The sequence below is a fragment of the Ahaetulla prasina genome, chromosome 1 (genome assembly GCF_028640845.1).
Source record: "Ahaetulla prasina isolate Xishuangbanna chromosome 1, ASM2864084v1, whole genome shotgun sequence".
NCBI classification, from domain to species: Eukaryota; Metazoa; Chordata; class Lepidosauria; order Squamata; family Colubridae; genus Ahaetulla; species Ahaetulla prasina.
Genome location: NC_080539.1, coordinates 34288790 through 34310660, shown reverse-complemented (window position 1 = coordinate 34310660; position 21871 = coordinate 34288790). Strand labels below are relative to the sequence as shown.

Here is a 21871-nt window from a genome sequence, read left to right as displayed (position 1 = left end):
TAGTAACATGGGGTAAATTTTATAAATTTGTTCCATAATTCTTCCCATTATTGTGTTATGACTATTTCTTTAAAAATTTGGCATCCATTTTATCACACTTAAAAAAAAGAAAGTGCTCGGTTTCCATGTCCCAAAGGTGATTTTCCAAAAGGCAACTGGATTTTCTTGGTTTTTTCTTTGAAAATGTTTCACTTCTCATCCAAGAAGCTTCTTCAGTTCTAAATGCTGGTGGAAAATCATTAGAACTGAAGATGCTTCTTGAATGAGAAGCAAAATGTTTTTGCTTCTAAAACCAAGATAAAAACCAAGAAAATCCAGTTGCTTTTTGGAAAACAACATTTGGGATAACCATGACCTGGATGATTGAGAATCTCTATAGATATTCTATCTCCATGTCATATCTGAGTGACAGTTCAACTAAACAACCTATTAGATGGTTTTGAATCTGTATGAACATTTCAAATTAAAATTAATCAGATTGACCCCAACTACACAAAGCACTGGGAAGTTGGCGTTGATTGGGTTTTTTGGTATCAAGCCTTCAAAGATTTTTATTATTTAGCTTACCAAATATATAAGGAATTGTACATTATAAATGCATTCAACTATTTCAGAAACTAATGTTTTATTATTAAAACTACATTATCTTTTATGTATTTTCTATAAATTATGTAGAATATATTCAGTCTAATTTCTGAGGTAGTCGTCAACTTACAACAGTTCATTTAGTGACCGTTCAGTTACAATGGTACTGAAAAAAGTGATGTAGGACCATTTTTCACACTCATGACCATTGCAGCATCCCCAGGGTCACGTGATTTACATTCAGATGACAACTGACTCACATTTATGATGGTGGCAGTGTCCCGGGGTCATGTGATCTCCTTTTGTGACCTGATAAGCAAAGTCAATGAAGAAGCCAGATTTACTTAATAACTGTTACTAATTTAACAACAGCAGTGATTCACTTAACAAATGTGGCAAAAAAAGTTGTAAAATGGGGCAAAATTCACTTAACAAATTTTTTCATTTACGGTAGCAACATAAATTCTGGGCTCAGTTGTGGTCGTAAGTTGAGGACTACCTGTATAGTAATATCATTCTATTCTAAATTTTTTTATAAAGGAAGGATGCGTACAATTACCCCAGACATAGATGCACTATGCATATTAGGGGCCGGTTTAGCTCACGCTGGTAAAGCCTGTTATTAAGAACACAGTAGCCTGCAATTACTGCAGGTTCGAGCCCGGCCCAAGGTTGACTCAGCCTTCCATCCTTTATAAGGTAGGTAAAATGAGGACCCAGATTGTTGGGGGGGCAATAAGTTGACTTTGTAAAAATATACAAATAGAATGAGACTATTGCCTTATACACTGTAAGCCGCCCTGAGTCTTCGGAGAAGGGCGGGGTATAAATGTAAACAAAAAAAAAAAAAATTATATTTACGGGAGCTTGGACTGATTGAGATGGAGGATTTAATGGAGATAAAAGATCAAATGCTTAAGATGGGTGGAACATACGCGGAAACATCAACCCCAGAAGAAGAAAAAGGGGCTATTGGAGGGCAAGACTCTAAAGGGTTAAAGAGGAAAGAAATATCACCTGTGTTGGTTGAACAGAAGAAAAGTCGTGAGGATACAGTAGGAGAAGAAGCAGATAAGAGTCTTGGAAAATACGAAGCCGAATGCGGGAGAGAGCCATCACTATCTTTTTTCTTGAGTGATGAATTTAAATAGACAGCCCGAAAGAAGTGGCCCGGACATTGGCACGTCCCCTCTCCCCCATTCTCTTTATAGAGGCGAAACCGATGAGGATGTGGGGGAAGAAGATTGTTTGTATTTTATTGTTTGTCTTGTTTTTTGTTTTTTTTTTGGTTTTCTTATCGTTTTTTATATGTTAAATGTTGGTTATATGGGAGTTTAATGTTGGGTTGTGGGCACAGAAAGGAAGATGCGGGGATAGGATTGAAAAATTTATATTTTAAATGGGAGTCATAAAAATAATGTCATGGAATGTGAAGGGTACAGGGAATCAGATTAAAAGAAGAAGATTGGAACTTAAGATTAAAAGAGATTTACCAGATATTTTATTTCTACAAGAAACCCATCAGAAATCTGAAGATTCAAATAGAATGTATATAAAAGGTATGCAAATATATGAAAAAGCATTTGGAACTTCAAAAGCTAGAGGAGTTGCAACACTGATATCAGATAGGGTGTATTTTGAAAACATCAGGTAATTTTGGATGAAGATGGAAGATATGTAATAATTGTTGGAAATCTTAATGAGGAAAAAGTGACACTTGTTAATTTATATTTACGAATGAACACAAAGAGAATTTCTTGAAAAAATAACAAAAATTTTGGAGAATGAAAGTGTAGGGAAAGTAATTGTGGCTGGGGATTTTAATTTAATCAGAGATAAAATAGACAGTACTAACCCCACCCGCTGTGGAGGAGCAAATAAAATGGGGATTTTAAATACGTGGATGCTTCGAAACGGCGTGGTGGATGTGTGGAGAGGTCAAAGGAATTGAAAGAGTATATACTTTTTTCTCTAAGATATATAATACATATTCTAGAATTGATTATATTTTTCTTTCTAAAGATTTGTTGAATAATGTGGATAAGGTAGATGTGGGAATTTTTAAAGATTCTGATCATGCAGAAGTTATGGTGGATTTAGATTTTAATTTTGAGAAAAAAAGAAGCTATTGGAGATATGAGGAGAAACTGTATAAAAATGAAAAGGATAAAAAATGGATACTTAAAAAATTGGAGGAAAGTTGGAGATTAAATGATAACGGGGAGGTTAAATTTGAAATTGTTTGGGATGCGATGAAAGCGGTGTTTAGAGGGGAGAGTATTAAATTATCAAGTAGGAAATATAAAAATTATAAAATTAAAATGGAAAGAGATAAAAACCAGATTAAAGAATTGGAAAATCAATTTTTGCTTACTAAAGAAAAAAAAATTCTTCAGGAGCTTAATATGTTAAGAAATAAAATGATAGAAGAGGATACAGAGTTAGTAAAAAGAAATTTGAGATATTTAAATAGGAATTTTTTTGAATTTAGTAACAGAAATTCTAAGTTATTGGCAAAGATGGCGAAAAATAAAAGAGAGAAGAGAGAAATTGGAGCTTTGATAGATGACAGAGGTATAAGATGTTATAAAAAATTAGAGAAATGTGAAGTGGTTAGAAATTTTTTTCAGAATCTATATTCAAAGAAACCAATTAATCGGGGAAAATTGCAAAGCTATTTAGAAAAGTATGTGGTGAAAATTGATCAAACATATAAGGAATTGATGGAAGAAGATATAACACAAGATGAGATTAATGGAATAATACAAAAATTAAAATTAGGGAAAGCTCCAGGTGAGGATGGATTACCTGTTGAGTTTTATAAAGAATTTAAAGAATTAATAATACCAAGATTGCAAAAATTATTCAATGGAATATTATATGGTGGGGAAGTACCTTCGTCATGGAATAGAATGGTGATATCCCTAATTCCTAAACCAGATAAAGATTTAGAAAGGATTGAGTCCTATCGGCCCATTTCTTTAATTAATCAGGATGCAAAGATATTTACTGCTATTATAAGTAATAGATTAAATAGATTTATAGATAGATATATAAGTTACAACCAAGTAGGTTTCGTGAAGGGTAGATACATGAGTGATATTGTTAGAAGAGTATTAAATATTATAGATGTAGCTGAACATAACGGTGATAAAATTGGTATAGTATCATTGGATATTTTTAAAGCTTTTGATTCCGTACAGTGGGAAACTATTAAAGTAATTGTGGAGGCTTTAGGCTTTGGTAATAAGTTTATACATGTTATTTCAAAATTGTATCAAAAAAGCAGTGCAAGAGTGAAAGTGAATGGAATATTAACTGAAGAGATAAAATTAGAAGCAGGTACGAGACAAGGATGTCCCTTGTCCCCAACATTATTTTTATTGGCTATGGAAATTTTGACAAAAATGATAGAAAAAGATGAAGAATTAGAAGGATATAAGGGGTATAAGATAAATTTGTATGCAGATGATACTTTAATTATTTTGAAAAATGTAGAGAAAGACCTGAAAAAGATATATAAGCATTTGATAGAATTTGAGGAAATGACAGGATTGAAAGTAAACTGGTCAAAGTCAGAATTATTGATGGATAGTAATGGTAATGAGTCTGAGAATATGCAAGAGCAATTTGGGATAAGGATTAAAAACACATTGAAATATTTGGGTATAGTGCTTTCACTCAAGGTTAAAGAATTGAAAAAACTTAATTATGATGTGGTGATTAATGAAATTGAGAAGAAGATAGATAAATATAAAATGTTAAAGTTGTCTTGGTTTGGTAGAATTGCAATGTGTAAGATGATGTTGCTACCCAAGTTCAACTTTTTATTCGAGATGCTACCACTAAATTTGACAGAGAAAGATATTGAAGGATATCAGAAAAAACTGGATAAATTTTGTAATGGTGGCAAAAGACCTAGATTAGTGAAGAAAATGTGGTATCAAAATCAAAAGGAAGGTGGATTAGGAATCCCCAAATTATTTAATTATTACTGTGCGTATGGTATCCGGATAGTGGTAAAAATATTTAAAGGTGAAGATAACTATTGGAGACTTAGAGTTAAGGGATATAGAAATTTGGATCAAGGTGGTTTTTAGATAAAGCAAACTAAAATGTGTAATTAGAAGTTATTGGTTAAAGGGATTAAGTAAAATGTGGAATAAATTTGTTAAAATTTTAATTCCGGATATAATCTTTTTGGGGGAGACAATTGGAAATTGGCCGATTAAAAATAATATAAAACGTAATGAAGTGATTAAAGAGGAAAATATAGAAATTATTAGAGATTGGATAAAAGTTATGGAAAATGAAAGGAGGAATAAAGAAATTATTGAAAAATTAGGGTTAAGTTGGTTTGAAAAAATACAGATAGAAAAATGGACAAAAAAATTAAGGGAAAATTATTCGATAAATAGATGTGAAACTGAATTTGAATATTTAGTATCTCGGATTATGAAAGATGAAATTGGGCTAAAGGGACTCGTTAGTAGGGTTTATAAGATTATAAATTCTGATGAAAAATTACAAAGAGTGATGAGGACAAATTGGGAAAAAGATCTTAATATTGAAATACCAGAGTCAGATTGGAATGTGAATTGGAATAGTAGAATTATGAGAACTTTATCTATAAGGATTAAAGAGCATAATTATAAAGTTGTTTGGAAATGGTATTTGACTCCAGTAAGATTGTCACAAATGGATAAAAAAATTAGTAAAAAATGTTGGAGATGTGAGATGGAATTGGGGACTTATGAACATATGTGGTATAAATGTGATAAGGTTAAAAAGTTTTGGCAACAATTGGAGAAAATGATATTTGAAATGATGGAGAAAGTAATAATATTGAGAGTGGAAACTATATTATTGTTGGTAATTAAGGAAATAGAATTAACAAAATATGAAAAAGAATTGATTAGAATTATGATTATAATAGGTAGAATTATAATAGCTAGATATTGGAAATTAGATGTGATTTTTAGAATAGAAGAGTGGAATTCTGAAATGTGGAAATTAGCCTTAAATGATAAAATGACATGTGATATTAAAATTAGAAGTGGTGTGTATAAAGAAGATATTTTCTGGAAGACTTGGAAACCATTCGTGGACTATGCGCTTGGAAAATTGGACGCTTCGGTACCTGTACCTCGAGAACGTGGATTTTGGCAATCATGAGGATATATCCGAAGACCCAAATCTTCCTTTTTTTTATGTATAGCACAAGGGTGTAATAATGTATTTTCTTTTTTGTTTGTTGGAAAAAAGTAATAAAAAATTTAAAAAAAAAAATGTGGCAAAAAAAGTTCTAAAATGGGGCAAAATTCACTTAACAAATTTTTTCATTTACGGTAGCAACATAAATTCTGGGCTCAGTTGTGGTCGTAAGTTGAGGACTACCTGTATAGTAATATCATTCTATTCTGTATTGCTGATCTCTATATTTATTTTGTCTTAAACTCTTTATATCCCTGTTATCTCTCAAGAACTATATTCCTTTTTTATAGGGTTCAACTATATATAATGGGATATGGGAATGACCTGGGGGTGGGGAGGGAAGACATGCTTCCTGGCAAACAGTCAATTAAGTGAGGCAGGAAACCTTAATATCTTATGAGATATTAGAGAAAAAGAAAGAAATAATGGATCAATCAGTTAAAAGTGGTGGCAGGAAGTTTGTACTTCCAGACTTGCAAGATTCTGTAAACATAGTTCATCCAGATGTGTTTCCTGCCTGGTTTACCTGGAAGGTTTTATACTTCCTTTCTTTTTTAATTTTTGTTTTTTATTTCTGTTCTGTCAACGTCTTTACTTTTTCTTTGGCTTTTCTGCTTGTTTTTTCCTGCTTTGACTGTTCTCCTTTTCTACTTTTGGCCCCAGCTGAGAGAAATAGCTACCAAAACTTTTAGTTCCCACCAGGTCTGAGGGAGGAAGAAGACTGTAGAGGCAAATATCCAGGCAAATATCTCAAACCCCCACTCCTCTCTTCTCCTCAACCCCACCTAAATGCTGTTTGATTGGCAGCTGCTGGTTCATCCTGATACTCAGGAAGGGAAGGAAGCACTACAGGACAGGCATTTGTAATCTGCTCAGGCAATCTGTGCTTTCCCAGACCACTCTGTGGTGTCATAACATGAGCTATCAACCTAAATAGTTAATTAATAATCTGCTTATTCCTATGATAATGCACATGACACCAAAAATAGTACGATGGCACATAAAAATAGTTGACAGCTAAAGCTCAGGAGATTCTTTCAGTGTTGTCTAAGTAATATCAAAAATATTCTTTCTCCAAAAAAACCCACCAAACTCAACACTATTGTGTCAAATCCCAGCAATTTTATTTTATTTATTTATTGAATTTGTTTGCTGCCCACCGCACCATAAGGTGAAAATAAGAATCTGCTTTTTAAAGCAAGAGTTATATTTTACTTTCCTGAGGGACCAAGGACATTTTTATGGTAATTAATCAAAGGCTCATGTTCCAAAGATTATGGTAAGATTAATTGACATGAAGACATATCGCAATAATTCAGAAATGATTCAGTACTTCAGAATACTTGTCTCCTTGTTATGCACTATAAAATGAAATAAACCAAATTCTTATCTTTACATTTTACCTTTTGTCAAGAGCTAAATAGGAAGTACATAGCACCATCCCACAAAATAACTGTGTAAAATAGTTTAGTCTGAGAGCAGTGATTTCCCCAAGTTGTGCAGTGAACTTGTATTGATTAGTTTCCTCATTTATTTTTCATACCAAAGTTTGAACTGTAGCTTGCCAAATATCAAGGTGGAAGATCCTATCAAGCTTTAGCCCCACTATGAATAATAGCAGACGTCTGTGTACTTGTTTGTAATTTGGGGGAGTGGGAGCATGATGCACCGATTCTCTTTTAATTCTGCTCAATGTGTTTTGCTTTGTTGTATCTCACCCAAAGTCTTATGATTGTGGCAATGAACAATATTGTAAATAAATATATAATAAGTCTCTCATAATTACAACTAATGGTTAGCACCTACTTGGAATTAGATAAGGGTCAATGAAATTGAAGGGGAATTGAACCTAGTCCACTGGTGACTATGTAGGGATTCTAACCTGATTCCTCTTCTAATTCTGCCCACAACTTCTGCCACTCTTTCTCCTATAAACATAATCTTAATTCTCTACAAATTAGATATTTAAAAGTTCCATTCAACTGTCGAGTTATTCCATAAGCCTTATCATAACTAAATTCTTTACAAGACTATAAATTACCATTAAGATAATAAAACACAAATCCCTTTTGAGAAACAGCTAAATCAGTGCAAAGCATTGACTAAAAATCCTTAATCATAAAAGTATATTAGATTTCTATTGGTTTCTAAGAACCATATTTATATTTGTACCCTGTAATGTTTAAAATGGCTTCTGGCTAAACACAATAATAATCAATATCTTTTGCCATTCCCTTCTAAAAAAATTAAGTAGGCACAATAGTGAATGTATTCTTTATTGCAATGCAGTAAGTTTGAGCTTTAATCTATTAGTATGAATCCTTTATTTAATTTTGTGCGTGTCTACCTTCAGATCAGTTTTTACTCCTGGTTACTGCATGGAGATGTCCCTCAGTTTTCTTGGCAACATTTCAGAAGCAGTTTGCCATTTCTTGCTTCCCAGGCCTAGGAAAGGGTGGCTGCCCTAAGTTGCCCAGCTAGCTTTGTGCCCAAGGCAGGCCTAGAACTCAGTCTCCCAGTTTCTAACCATTATACCAAACTGGCTCCCTCATTCCATATCGCAATCTTCACTCATTTTTCATACCGGGTACAATACCCATATCCGTGTGTATTGGAGGGATCTTTCTATTAACAAATCAAAAGACTAGACTGGATATTGAAAATTTGAATTCATCCATACCTGGATAAGTTATCATTTTAAAAAGAGATAATAGTGATAAACAGTTTTTCGAAGCAAAAATTATTCATTAATATTAATAATAGAAAAACAGCATAATTTAATATAAATCTAGTCAGAAATAAAGTCTCAATATTAGACAAATTGAACTTACCAAATATTGCCATGTGCATTCTCTCTGGAAAGGGTTCAACCATACTGTTCCCATTCACATGATGTTTATCTGAAATCAAAGCAACATTACCTTATCAAATAGAAAAGTTTGTTTGACTTATATGGCTCATTTTATATACCTGGGGATCTTCAATTGGGCAGGGCCCATTCACCAACTGTACCTATTTGTTTTTTGTTTTGCGTTTTACCTTGGCTAAATATTTGAGATGGATCATCATATAAATTGAGACAATACATACGTACCATAATTCTAGCTGGCTCATAAAGCAGCAAATAAAAATATAACAGAAAATCTAAAACTAACATTGAAAACAACTCTCAATTTCCTAAAACAATATCCCTCTATATATAAACAGCTTCCCCTAACTTGAAGTTGGGAATCGAACCAGCTTTTCAAGATTTTCTAGCGAACTAATAGGATGATCTCAGTTTTCCACAGGGCAGGGATTGCTACCAATCTCATGTTTATTCTCTACTATATATTTCTGCCACGAATCTCACTCACATTATCAGAGATCTATTATTGATTTTTAAAATTTATATTGCTGCTATTATTCTGTTCAAAATGGGTATCCAAAAAATAAGATATTCTGTAATTCTACATTAATATACTGCATGTAAATTCTATTTAATTTAATGGGTCTTACTTTTAAATACAATTACATAGAACCGATCAATCTCACAATTAAAAAATGAACAAAACCACAAGATAATATTCCCAAAGTAGCAGCAATTAATCAAAAGTTCAAATAAATTGGCCTTAAATTACCACCTAAAAATGGAAGGACTGATTATGTGCCATCAAGTCATTTTCAAGTCTTAGCAACCACATACAGTAGGTATCAGTTTTTTTTCCTTCTAAAATGGAAGGAACCAAACTGATATTTTAAACAAATGCCATTCCATCGAGTATCTTCTGATCAGAAAGGTGAAATATAAATCAATCAAATAAATAACTACAGATTAGACAGGCCTTTACAAGAGGAAGTGACCAAAAAGAAAGGCTTTTGAAGTTTAACCAAGTCACTGTAATATGAGAAATCCCATTCTGTATAGTATCTTGTTCCATATAAGTTATTAAATGAGCCCATTATTTGCAATAGCCATTTTTTTTAATGGAAACAGGAAGTAAAGGCTGTTTTCTGGCAAGAAAAGTTATAAATTGTGAAGTCATGTGATTGCACGACTCTGCAAATGGCCATGAATGCAGAATAACAGAGTCAGAAGGAAGCTTGGAGATCATCTAGTCTACCCTGTGCTCAAGCAAGAGACTGAACATCACTACTGATAAACGACTGTTCAGTCACTTCTTAAAAGCCTCCAGTGATGGAGCACTCACAACTTCTGGGGGCAAGCCATCAGTTTTTTTTTGTCCTATCCTCTAGTGCTTTGAAAAATAGATTGAACCCTTCCTCACTGTGACGATCTCTCAAATATTGGATCTTTTATGTCACTCTTAATCCTTCTCTTCATCAGATTTCCTGCCACCATTCTTCATATGTTGTAGCCTCCGGCTCCCTAATCTTTGTTGTTCCTTGTTGCAAATTATAAGAATGTTTTCACTACCTTGCATATTGCAAAGAGGAAGAAGGCTATATTCAGGAAGCCATGTTCCAGAGCATAGGAGCCACTACAGAGAAGAGCTGCCATTCACCCAATTACTTTAGGAGGCTCTCTCAAGATGTTCAGACTAGATAAGCAGAATCAGCCCCGTTGAGCCCAGTACCTGATGTACCAAAATATTATGTCGGAAAGGGCTTTGAAGATAAAAACCAGCACTTTGAATTAGACTTAAAAGCATATTAATATCCAATGTAATGATCTTGTAATTGATACTAGCTGTAATTGTGAACTTATCTGGCCAGTTATCCAGTTATCTAGCCACTGCATTCTGAAGTTTCAATTTCTAAGGCATCTTCAAAGACCATGGAGAATGCACTGCAGCATGGCAATTAAGGCTTGAGTAAGCTGATAGTGGAGCAGAAAGGGTTGCACTGGCATGCCAACTATTCCTGGGTAAAGACCTCCTTGGGCACAACTTTCACCTGTTTAAATAGGAACCACAAAGATCCGGATGAGCTCCAACTCACAAAGCAAATTCTTTGTCCATATCTAGAGTGACTATCAGCATCCCTTTTATCAGATCACTCTAATATGAATTGACGGAAAACAACTTGGTCTTGATAAAAATTAATCTGAACTGATTAAATCAAAATCCTGGATCCATCCAGATCCTGACAGATACTAATTCAACCTTTCCAGGGCAGCTCTGGTTTGGCCCATGATGGCAAAATATAGTTAAGTGTCATCAATATATTGAACTGACAAATGACCTTTTCCACCAGCTTCATACACTGTAAATATTAGATAACATAAGGAAAAGATCTCTGTAGCATATCACACTAAATTAAAGCAATCAGAAATGTAAGTGCTGCTTATCCACAATTCAGATAAAAGCAAAACTACTCTCAAGCAATGCCCCCCAATCGCCCCCCTTGCCAATGATTCAGCAAAATACCATGAGCGATGATATGAAATGTCACCAAAAAGTCCAAAGAGACTAAGAGTGTCTCTATATTCAACTATATTTCAACAAAGGTCATCCACTACAGCTAACAATGTCATTTTTGCCCCATGATTTGAGGATGAATTCAGAAATACAGATAATCTGTTTTTTCTCGGACCTTCAATAACTGGGTTCCACCAAGGTAGGTAGCATTGTTCACACTTTCAAAAAAGCATTGACAGTCTCCTTATCTAGCCACTCACACCCTACTGGCTGTCCAAAAAAGCTGGAGAGATATGGATTCAGTTCACAGGTATCAGGGTTCATACCACACCTAAACCTATTCATTTATTTGAACCCTACAATAATGAAAGGAATCTCAATAATACATGCCACAATATAAAAAAGATGTTGAGATTCAGAGTGCAGAGAAGAGCAACAAAGATGATTAGGGGAGAAGGACTAGGGGTGACATGATAGTAGTGTTCCAATATTTCAGGGGCTGCCACAAAGAAGTGGGAGTCAAACTATTCTCCAAAGCACCTGAGGGTAGGACAAGAAGCAATGGGTGAAAACTAATCAAGGAGAGAAGCAACTTAGAACTAAAGAGAAATTTCCTGACAGTTAGAACAATTAATCAGTGGAACAACTTGCTTCCAGAAGATGTAACTGCTCCAACACTGGAAGTTTTTAAGAAGAGATTGGATAACCATTTGTCTGAAGTGGTGTAGGGTTTTCTGCCTAAGCAGGGAGTTGGACCTCCAAGGTCCCTTTCAACTCTATTATTCTATTGTATTCTGTTCCATTCCATTCTGTCCCATTCCACCTTGTTCATCACAGTGGACTCTGTCCAATTGGTAGAGGAAATTCAAGCAACTTTATTTACCAAGAAACCCACAAATTCATCCATCATGCTTGAAGGAGCTTTGTCTTACCCATCTTTTCTTAAAAGAGTTTCAATAACTCTGAATAAGGTTTTCAGGAAAGAGTATGCAGATGCAATAAGTGGAGAAGAACGATCTCATCATGTGGATGACATAATGATGCAAATGATGAATTTCCATCAATTATGTCACTGCAATGAAGTGCTATTTGACTGAACAGACTTTAGGGAATTACAGATATCCTGTGCCTCACTTAGTTCTGCCAAACCAGAACTATATTATAATTTATAATTATAATATATAAATCTATTCTGACCATATTTATATATCATGCTAAGCTGCCTGGCAGACCTGGCATTCAGAATAGCTTTCATTTCATATCTTAGTACTCTTCAGCCAGCTTGATAGTGATGGACACTGCAGTAAAATACAGGTAATCCTCGACTTACAACAGTTCCTTTAGTGACTGTTTAAAGTTACAACGGCACTGAAAAATTTAAAACAGTAGTGAAAAAAGTGACTTTCAACTGTTGTTTTTTTTTTTCGGAATTAAAACCTCTGCAGCAGCCCCACAATCATGTGATCAAAATTCAGATGCTTAGTAACTGGTTCATCTTTATGACCTTTGTTATGTCCCATGTGATTATTTTTGTGACCTTCTGACAAGCAAAGTCAATGGGGTAGCCAGATTCACGTAACAACCAGGTTAGTAACATATCAACTGCAGTGATTCACCTAACAACTGTGGCAAGAAAGGTCGTAAAATGGGGAAAAACTCACTTAACAACTATATCACTTATGTTGGGCTCAATTGTGATCATAAGTTGAGGACGACTTGTATGTTTGGAGATACAGGAATATATTTTTTGTTTCTTACTATTTTGAAGATAATATGAAACTTACACATTTGAACTGAATATAACAACATATTTTTCTGGCCACTGCAGCTCTTCACTTTTAATGAAAGAGATAAATATACCATGGCTATTAGGCTATTATACCATAGCTGTTAAGCTATTCATGTTTTTTACCATGTATAATTAATATTTCTTTCCCAGATACGTGGTCTTTACAATAAACTATTCTACTTCTAAAATACTTTCAGTTACGCTTATTGGAATAAAATTCACATCTACATTTCAAAACCAATTTCTCGTGTTATTCCTATATGTCTTAAAAAGATTAATGGTTCTCCCTCCTTTCTTTAAACCACTATCCATTAAGTCACAGAATTAAAATGCACAACAGCTCCAAGATGCTACATTGTTAAATACATATATTTCCATGCTGGTACCTTTTGTTTGGAGTAAGCAATGTTATAAATAATACAGAGCAGAATTAAGAAATAAAAAGCCCAAGATATTGAAGCTGTGACATAAGAAAAGGAAACAGTGATAAATTCAAATTATACCAATACTATTCATTTTACCTCTCCATAGCTTGCTTCTCTTGCAAACCATTTCTGCACAAGAGTCATACATTGCCTTTTCTTCTTTAAACCTTTCACCTTTTTTGAGGATCTCATAGATTCCGTACAACCTTTATCCTCTTCTCCATCTATTCATTCTTCATTCATACTGTATATTTTTTGTGTGATTCAATTCTCTTATATGACTAAGCTATCTCAACATACTTCTTTCACAATGGTCATTCACTTTTGCACTCAGTGTACATTCATTCAGCACGCATTCATTCTCAACTCTTTCTTTTCTCATTTTCTCATACAGACTTGTTTTAACCAATTCCCACTGCATTCAGCTTGCTTTTATGCTTCTTCTGACATACCCAGTTTTCATTTCCATTTAATTAAGTAAGAAGAAGCATACTGTTATACACAGGCTTTTCTCTTTTTTCAACATTCTACTCAACATAATATCTATTACCATTCTACACAGCTTGCATTTCCTAAAAAATTCCTCATTCATCTTCAGTTGTCTGTAAAATTGTATCAAAGTATATAAATTCACCTATTTATTATAGTTTGGGGTTTCAGTGGGCTTTATTTATTTAGTCAGATTTATATATTGTCTATTCATATAACTTTATTTGCATTATAAACTGATGGAGACTTCCTCCCATTTTCTCTGTCAATTCCCAGTAAAATGAAATGGATTTTTAATTACACACCTAGTTGCATTATACTATTTATATAACATTTACTGTAAAGCATGTCAGTGTGTGAGAGAGTTCATGAATTAAAATAGGCATAGCAACAAGGTCAGCCAATGGGGGCTGTTTGGTAGTTCAGACAGTGAGGAGGCTGGGTGTGGCTCAGCTCAACTGTTCTGTATATAGAAGCCTTTTATCTATGCTGAACTGGCCTGTGTTTGCACCTACTTACAATCTCTCCTCTCACCACATTGGAAAAACCAACATGGGTATTGTATATATGCCTTATGTGTTATTATGTATATAAAGAAGTTCTGAATCCTGCTGAATTGTCTGATTGTGTATGCTGCAACAAACTCTGACAGGTTATGAGCCCAAAGCACACAGAAAGACTGAACTATAATTAAGCCAAGGAACTGCCTGTGTTAATAGAGAAACACAAGACAGAGAAGACTTGTAGGATGGCGGTTGTTGAATTTAAGGAGAGCTCTCTGCCTCGTTTGGGACAGAATGAACGTTGTACTTACCTGAACATTCTTTTTATGTGCGCTGCATGAGAGTCCAAAGAATGGGTGTTAACTTTGTCTGATTGGCCAGAGACTGAGTTAAGAATTGTTTAGTCACACCTCCTGCTCCTTGCTGGGCTTCAGTTTCTTTTGCGAAGGCTTGGTCCTGGAGAGGCGTTAGCTGTGAATGAAATCTACCCACTCCAGAGAACTGGATCCGTACGGACCCAAGGAGAGGTTGGAATCTCACGCAGCGTACATAGAAAGAACATTCAGGTAAGTACAATGTTCATTCTCCTGTGCACTGCTTAGAGAGTCAAAAAAATGGGATATACCCAAGCTAAGTATCCCTAGGGCGGGACACAAATGGGTCCAGGATCCAGTCAACTGGAAGCACCTGCTGCAGCACCCTCCTGCCAAACGCTGATGCAAATTTATCAAGCTTGTAGTTCCTAATGAAAGATGAGGGTGAGGTCCAGGTAGCAGCTCTATAGATTTCCAGGATGGAGGCTTGAGTAACCCAGGCCACCGTGGTAGCCATGCTCCGGATTGAGTGCGCCATAATATGGCCAGGCTGAGGCCTGATGTTCATAGGCCAATGCTATGCATACTTTGAACCAGCAACTGATCGTGGTTAGAGTCACCTTGGATCCCATGGATCTGGGCTGAAATGATACAAATAAAGATTTGGCTTTCCGGAAGGAAGCCATTCTGGTGATGTACTTGCGCAGAGCTCTGCGAACATCTAAGGTGTGCCAACGTCATTCTCTGGGATGTGTGGGGTTTGGACAAAAATTAGGTAGAATAACCTCCTGGGCCTGATGGAACCTGGTGTTGATTTTGGGAACAAACGTTGGATCCAATTGTAGTATGACTCTATCAGAATGAAATGTACATAAGTCCTTGCGAACAAAAAGGGCTGCCATTTCTGAAATCTGTCGAGCAGACGTTATCGCAATTAGAAAGGCAACTTTAAATGTCAAGATTTTAAGGCTAGTGGACCCCAACGGTTCGAATGGCAGGGAAGTCAATGCCTGCAACACCAGAGACAGATCCCACCATGGGTATCTATGGATTGGTGGGGGTCGTAATTTGGATGCCCTCTTTAAGAAACTACGGACCCTCAGGTAGTGGAAAAGGGTCGGATTGCCGTTGCTAAGTAAGACGGTAGCCAAGGCTGCTACCTGTCTGCAGAGAGTGTTGGTGGCAAGTCCTTTATCCAAACCTTCTTGGAGAAAATCCAATATGTCTGGGACAGATGCTGATGTGGGAACCAGTCCAGCCTTGGTACACCAACAATAAAAAGAGGCCCATGTGGATTCATAGATGTGGTTTGTGGACGGACAGTGTGAAGCCTGAATGGTAGAGATGATTTTTTAAGAAAAATGGTCCTTCCTTAGGATCTCCCTTTCAAATGCCAGATGGCCTTCTGGAGCCACTGGGGCTCCGGGTGGGGGATGGCCCCCTAGCTAAGGGAGATCCTGTCTGGAAGTATTTTCCAAGATGGAGATTTGGATAGATTCACTAGATCTGCAAACCTGACCCATCTTGACCAGTGAGGTGCCATGAGAAGGACCTCTGAACCCTCCCTTAGGATCTTGCGAATGACCCTCGGGATAAGGGGAAGTGGAGGAAATGTATATAAGAGGCCCTGGGGCCAAGGGCAGCAGAGCACGTTGGTCCCCTTGGCTCCTGGCATCTGAAACCAGGAATAGAACCGCAGAAGCTGTGAGTTCTCTGGACTGGCAAATAGGTCCACCGAAGGAAGTCCGAATATTGTTGACAGTTGGAAGAAGAGGTCTGGATGCAGTTTCCATTCTGTAGGGTCTATGGTGGACCTGCTTAACCAGTCCGCCGTGGTGGTGGAGACCCCGGAGATGTGTTCAGCCTGGAGAGAGAACAGATGTTTCTCCGCCCACAGTCGCAGGTCCGCAGCTTCGCGCATCAGAGTCCTGGAGTGGGTGCCCCCCTGACAGTTCACGTGCGCTTTGGTGGTAACATTGTCCGTCAACAAGAGCACATGGTTGCCCGACAACGGCTGTTGGAAGTGTCAAAGCGCCAGATGTGCTGCTCTCAATTCCAGCCAATTGATGTCATTTCATAGGTCCTCTGCGGTCCAACAACCCTGGATCACACTGCAATTCAGGTGAGCACCCCAACCAAAGAAGCTGGCATCTGTGGTCAGAACTAGCCAGGATGGCTCTATAAAGAGGCACTCCTTCTTCATGGCAGCTGATGTCCACCACCGCAAGGATCTGATTATCTTTTGAGGTACCTTGATTCTTGTGTTGGAGTTGCTGAGACTGGCTTTTTGAGATGGTAGAAGTAGCAACTGGAGGAGTTGAGAATGTAATCTCACCCAAGGTACTATTGCAAGGCAGGAGATCATTTTTCCCAGTAATTGGGAATGAAGAAGCAGTGGTACTCACTGGAGTGCCTTGACCCGTTTGACAGTGTACTGAATACTCATTAAACGGTCTGGAGAGAGAAAGACTGGACATCTCAGAGTGTTGATCCTCGCTCCCAAATTGATCAGATTGGTGGAGGGAGTCATGTGGCTGTTCTCCAGGTTCATGGTGAAACCGTGTTCATGAAGGATTTGAAGTGTAATGTGAAGGTCTCGTCTCATTTGCTGAGGAGATGCCAACTGTATCAATATGTCATCTAGGTCGCTAGAACATCTGGCGGCCGTCACCAGGAGGGCCTTTTACCAAGTTCGCTTGGTTCACCAGTTGCGTCCCTTCCTTGACCGGGAGGCCTTATGCACAGTCACTCACGCTCTGGTTACGTCTCGGCTGGATTATTGCAATGCTCTCTACATGGGGCTGCCCTTGAGGTGCACCCGGAGGCTGCAGTTAGTTCAGAATGCAGCTGCGCGAGTGGTAATGGGAGCCGCTCGTGGCTCCCACATAACACCACTGCTCCGTAGTCTGCACTGGCTTCCTGTAGTCTTTCGGGTGCGCTTCAAGATCCTGGTTACCACCTTTAAAGCGCTCCATGGCTTAGGACCCGGGTACTTACGAGACCGCCTGCTGTTACCTTATGCCTCCCATCGACCCGTGCGGCTCTCACAGAGGGCCTTCTCAGGGTGCCGTCCGCCAAACAATGTCGGCTGGCGGCCCCAGGAGTAGGGCCTTCTCTGTGGGAGCACCACGCCTGGAACGAACTCCCCTGGCTTACGCCAAGTGCCTGATCTTCGGACCTTTCGTCGTGAGCTAAAAACATATTTATTCATTCAAGCAGGACTGGCATAAATAGTTGATTTTAAATTGAGGTTTTAGTAATATTTTAAATTTTTAAATCTTTTAAATTACCGGCCGTTTAGTAATAGTTTATTTTAATTTCTTTTAATTGTATATATTCTGTATTTTATTCCGGCTGTACACTGCCCTGAGTCCTTCGGGAGAAGGGCGGTATAAAAATTTAATAAAATAAATAAATAAATAAAATAAATAGGTAATATTGATTCTACCCCACAACTCCTAACAGTTTGGTAAAGGTCCATGGGGCTGAAGAGAGGCCGAAGGGCAGGGCCTCGTATTGGAAGTGGGTTCCTGCATAGCAGAACCTGAGGAATTGTCTGTGAGATGGTCTGATTGGAATGTGGAGGTATGCCTCCTTGAGATTGATCAAAGTTAAGAGACTGTTGGGACAGTTAGGAATAAAACACAGACGCACTAATCCATGTACAGCAGCTGAGAATGGTGTAGCTGAGAGGCAGAATGCAGTCTTACAAACAATGAAGGACTCACTGCTGGAGGATTCGGGTATGAGCAGGTCATATTGGGGTGAAGTCATGTTAATTGCTAATTATTTAATTAATAGACTGTGGAGTTCCTCTATTAATGATACTCCTTATGTAGTGCTATACAGGAGGAAGCCATCTCTGGCACATTTAATGGTTTTTGGAAGCAATGCCTGGGTGCATATTCCAAAAGCAATCAGGAGAAAAGGTCACTAAAACTCTTCTGGCAAGAATATTGGTTGGAATTTTTATTAGGTAGTGTCCATGTCTGTTGGCTTTCAGTAATTGTTGACACTCTCTCTTAATTATTAAAACATCCAAAAATGGAAGTTTTCTTCTTCCATTATAAAATGAATAGTTAGGTGAATACTATTCAAATGCTGCAGAAATTTATTGAATTCTTGAGCCTGAAAAATTATTCTCATTTAGTTTGACCCCAAAGCATATAATAACTTTTATTTTTAATTCCATTCACTTTCCTGGATGCGCCTTCTTTAGCCCTCTATACCCATTTCAGATTTTTTAAAAATTTTCATTGAAAACATTCTGCATTTTTCACGCCTATTTTAATCTTAGCTGTTCCTTGCTCTGTTTGACTAGTTAATATACAACTTTTTCCCTCTATATGCAGATACAATCTTTCGCATTGACTATATTCTCCTACTTGGCATTTTTTCCCCTCATCCACAGCCTCTTTCACATCATCATTCAAGCAAGCATCTTGTTTTATAATTCCCATTAACATAACTACACACTTCAATAGCACTTTATAATGCAATTCTTTTTACTGTGTTTGAAGCAGCTTTCACATCTTTTTTACATATGACTACTTTCCATTTATTCTGTACAGAATTAATTTATCTTGTAATTCTTTTTGTACAAGAATAGTACTTTCTCTTCCAGAATTTTTTTTTCTTTTTAGTTTAGTTTAGTTTTTTCTACTAGTTTTTTCCCTTCTTTCACTTTTTCCCAAGATCCATTCCTGATATTACCAAAAAGTTCTATCCCTCATCTGGAACCTCTTATCATCCATATGAGAAAGAATATAGAGGTTCCCATGTTCTATTTTTCATCAGAAAGAATCAATCATGCTTTCAACTAATTCATCTGCCATGTAATGCAACATGAACAGACTGATGCTTAAATCACATAACTACAAAGCCATTACTACAAATGCAAAGTTCACTAAAGGACAGCACTTGGCACCTTGATCCCATGGTCAATCTAGTGCTATCGATGTTTGGTCTAGTGGTTAAGGCACCAGGCTAAAAACTGCGAGACTGTGAGTTCTAATTCTGCCATAGCCATGAAAGATGGCTGGGTGACTTTGGACCAGTCACTCACTTTCACCTCAACTCACCTCACAGGGTTCTTGTTCTTGGGAAAACTGGAGCAGGAAGGAATATTAGATATATTCGCTGCCTTGAGCTGTATATAAATAATAAAGGCAGGATATAAAGTAAATAAATAAACCAAAATAAAATAATAAATAATAAAGGTGGGAACAAATGAAAGCCCTTTCACATTTACTTGTGGAGTTACAAAACACAGTCTGAGAACTCCTATGTTAATTTGTGTTCTTTAAATTTATTTCTCTTAGGTTTGAATCATGTTAATAGGATGTGGTTAATGGCAATTTAACTAAACCAAACAAAGTTTATCCTTTGTCCCCTTTGCTATTTATCCTGGTTCGTGAAGTGTTGAATAGAAATATTTGACAAGATAAGAAGATAATGGGGCAAAAAATTAAAAATGAGAGTTTTACATTCAGAGCTTTAATGGATTATTTGGTTATGATCTTACAAGACTCTCGGAAAGGTTTTGAATTTTTGATGAAACTACCTTGCTTAGCAATGGTCTCAATCGCAGTCATAACCTCAATAATACCTGTACTTTTTGACCATATTTCCTCATCAAATAACTGCTAGCCCCTTTCTGGCTTTATTTCTCACCACGATTCCATGTAAACATTTTTCACTGCTATGAGCGAACATCAGTATAAATCTGTAAGCCAGTGGGTTACCTTTCAGCCTTTGTATAAATGCTAACCGATTTCAGCGTTATCATCAGATAGGTAATAATTTATCTGTCTTAAAATGTCAGGAAAAAATGTTCCAAATGCACACTGCACATATAGCAACAGCACTAAGCATTCTCACAATATGGTTGAGAAAGAACTAATGACATGCCAAGAAAAGAAAAAAGAAAAGGAAGTTGTGTCCACTTACTATTGCTGCTTTCCAGCTGAGTACTTTTCCTCCCAACAAAAGTCTCTAGACAACTTCTGTCTAGATAGAAAATGGTAGCCATCTTATAATCACAGTTCCAATAATTGTCCAAATAGCTTCACAAAGGCCTTTGAACTTTGCTTTTCAAAACATCAGCCCTTCATGCAACTGCACATGATATTAAAGGAAAATTGTGGGAAAGGGAGCTATTTAAATTTTTAAAAACTAATGTTCTCCATTTGGCAGCTGGCCCATTATTATTTTTATCAAGATAAATCCAGTAAATCACAAACAAATATGATTTTTGTCTCCAAATAATTCATTGGTATTTTTTAAAAAAAATCACTGGTAAAACATGGCTTGTTGAATAACCACTCTTTATGGCTCTTTCTTTGCACTAAGCCATAAAGCATGGTTTTAAAACCACAGATTTACACAACATGCTAAGCCAAAACAAAATGTGTTTTTTTTAATGATGTGGCTAAGTATGAGATGTGAATGTATCCAGCCTTTAAGCATTTTACCAATATTTAAATACTAAGGGCAAACAGAAATACAAAGAACATAATCTGAATCTGCAGCTTCTCTAGAACTAAATTACAAGATTAAATTAAATTGAACTACAACCAAGAGCTACCCTTAGAACTGAGATAGTTTCAGAGCACTTCAAGCAGTAAAAGCAGCAGCCACCTTTCCATTTGGAAATGGGGTCCCAAGCAAAGAGTTATATTTGCAGCTATTGTACTTTTCAGGGAGAAATAATATAAAGTAAAGAATGAGAAAACTTCCAGACCAACCAGGTGACTTTTCACCTAGTTAGATGGAGACTTATGAAAAACAACACGGTTTCAATTTATACTTCAGAACAAATTATCTTTAGGTATTAAAAGTGACAGTGACAAAGGGCACTGTGGTAAGTTTGAGCAATTTGTTCATATAGTTAATGTAGCACAATCTGACACCTCACATGCAATTGGATCTATTACAGCAAGAGTACTGACTGCATACTGATCAATATTACAAAATATGATGTATTTCAGCACAGTATTTCTTCAGATTATTCCAAAATTCATTTTAGAATGAGTTGAAGATATACCCAAATTCCTTCTGGATTTGTTTCTTTGTTTGAAAGCAGCTAACAAAACCAAAGAAAAATAACTTACAATATATTACTATCAGTGGGAAAATTAAGTGTGGAATAAAATAGCCAATACACTTTCAAATTACAGGTACTCGGTTTTTG

The 21871-nt window shown here is 36.5% G+C and overlaps 1 protein-coding gene across 1 annotated transcript in view; it reads right to left on the bottom strand.

Moving 5' to 3' along the window:
* Positions 1-21871, bottom strand: part of MSRA (methionine sulfoxide reductase A) — a 229097-nt gene that overhangs the window by 129076 nt on the left and 78150 nt on the right. The window contains exon 2 of the mRNA XM_058164824.1: positions 8631-8699. Within this exon, the coding sequence (XP_058020807.1) occupies positions 8631-8699 (69 nt within the window). The remainder of the gene's footprint in view (positions 1-8630; positions 8700-21871) is intronic.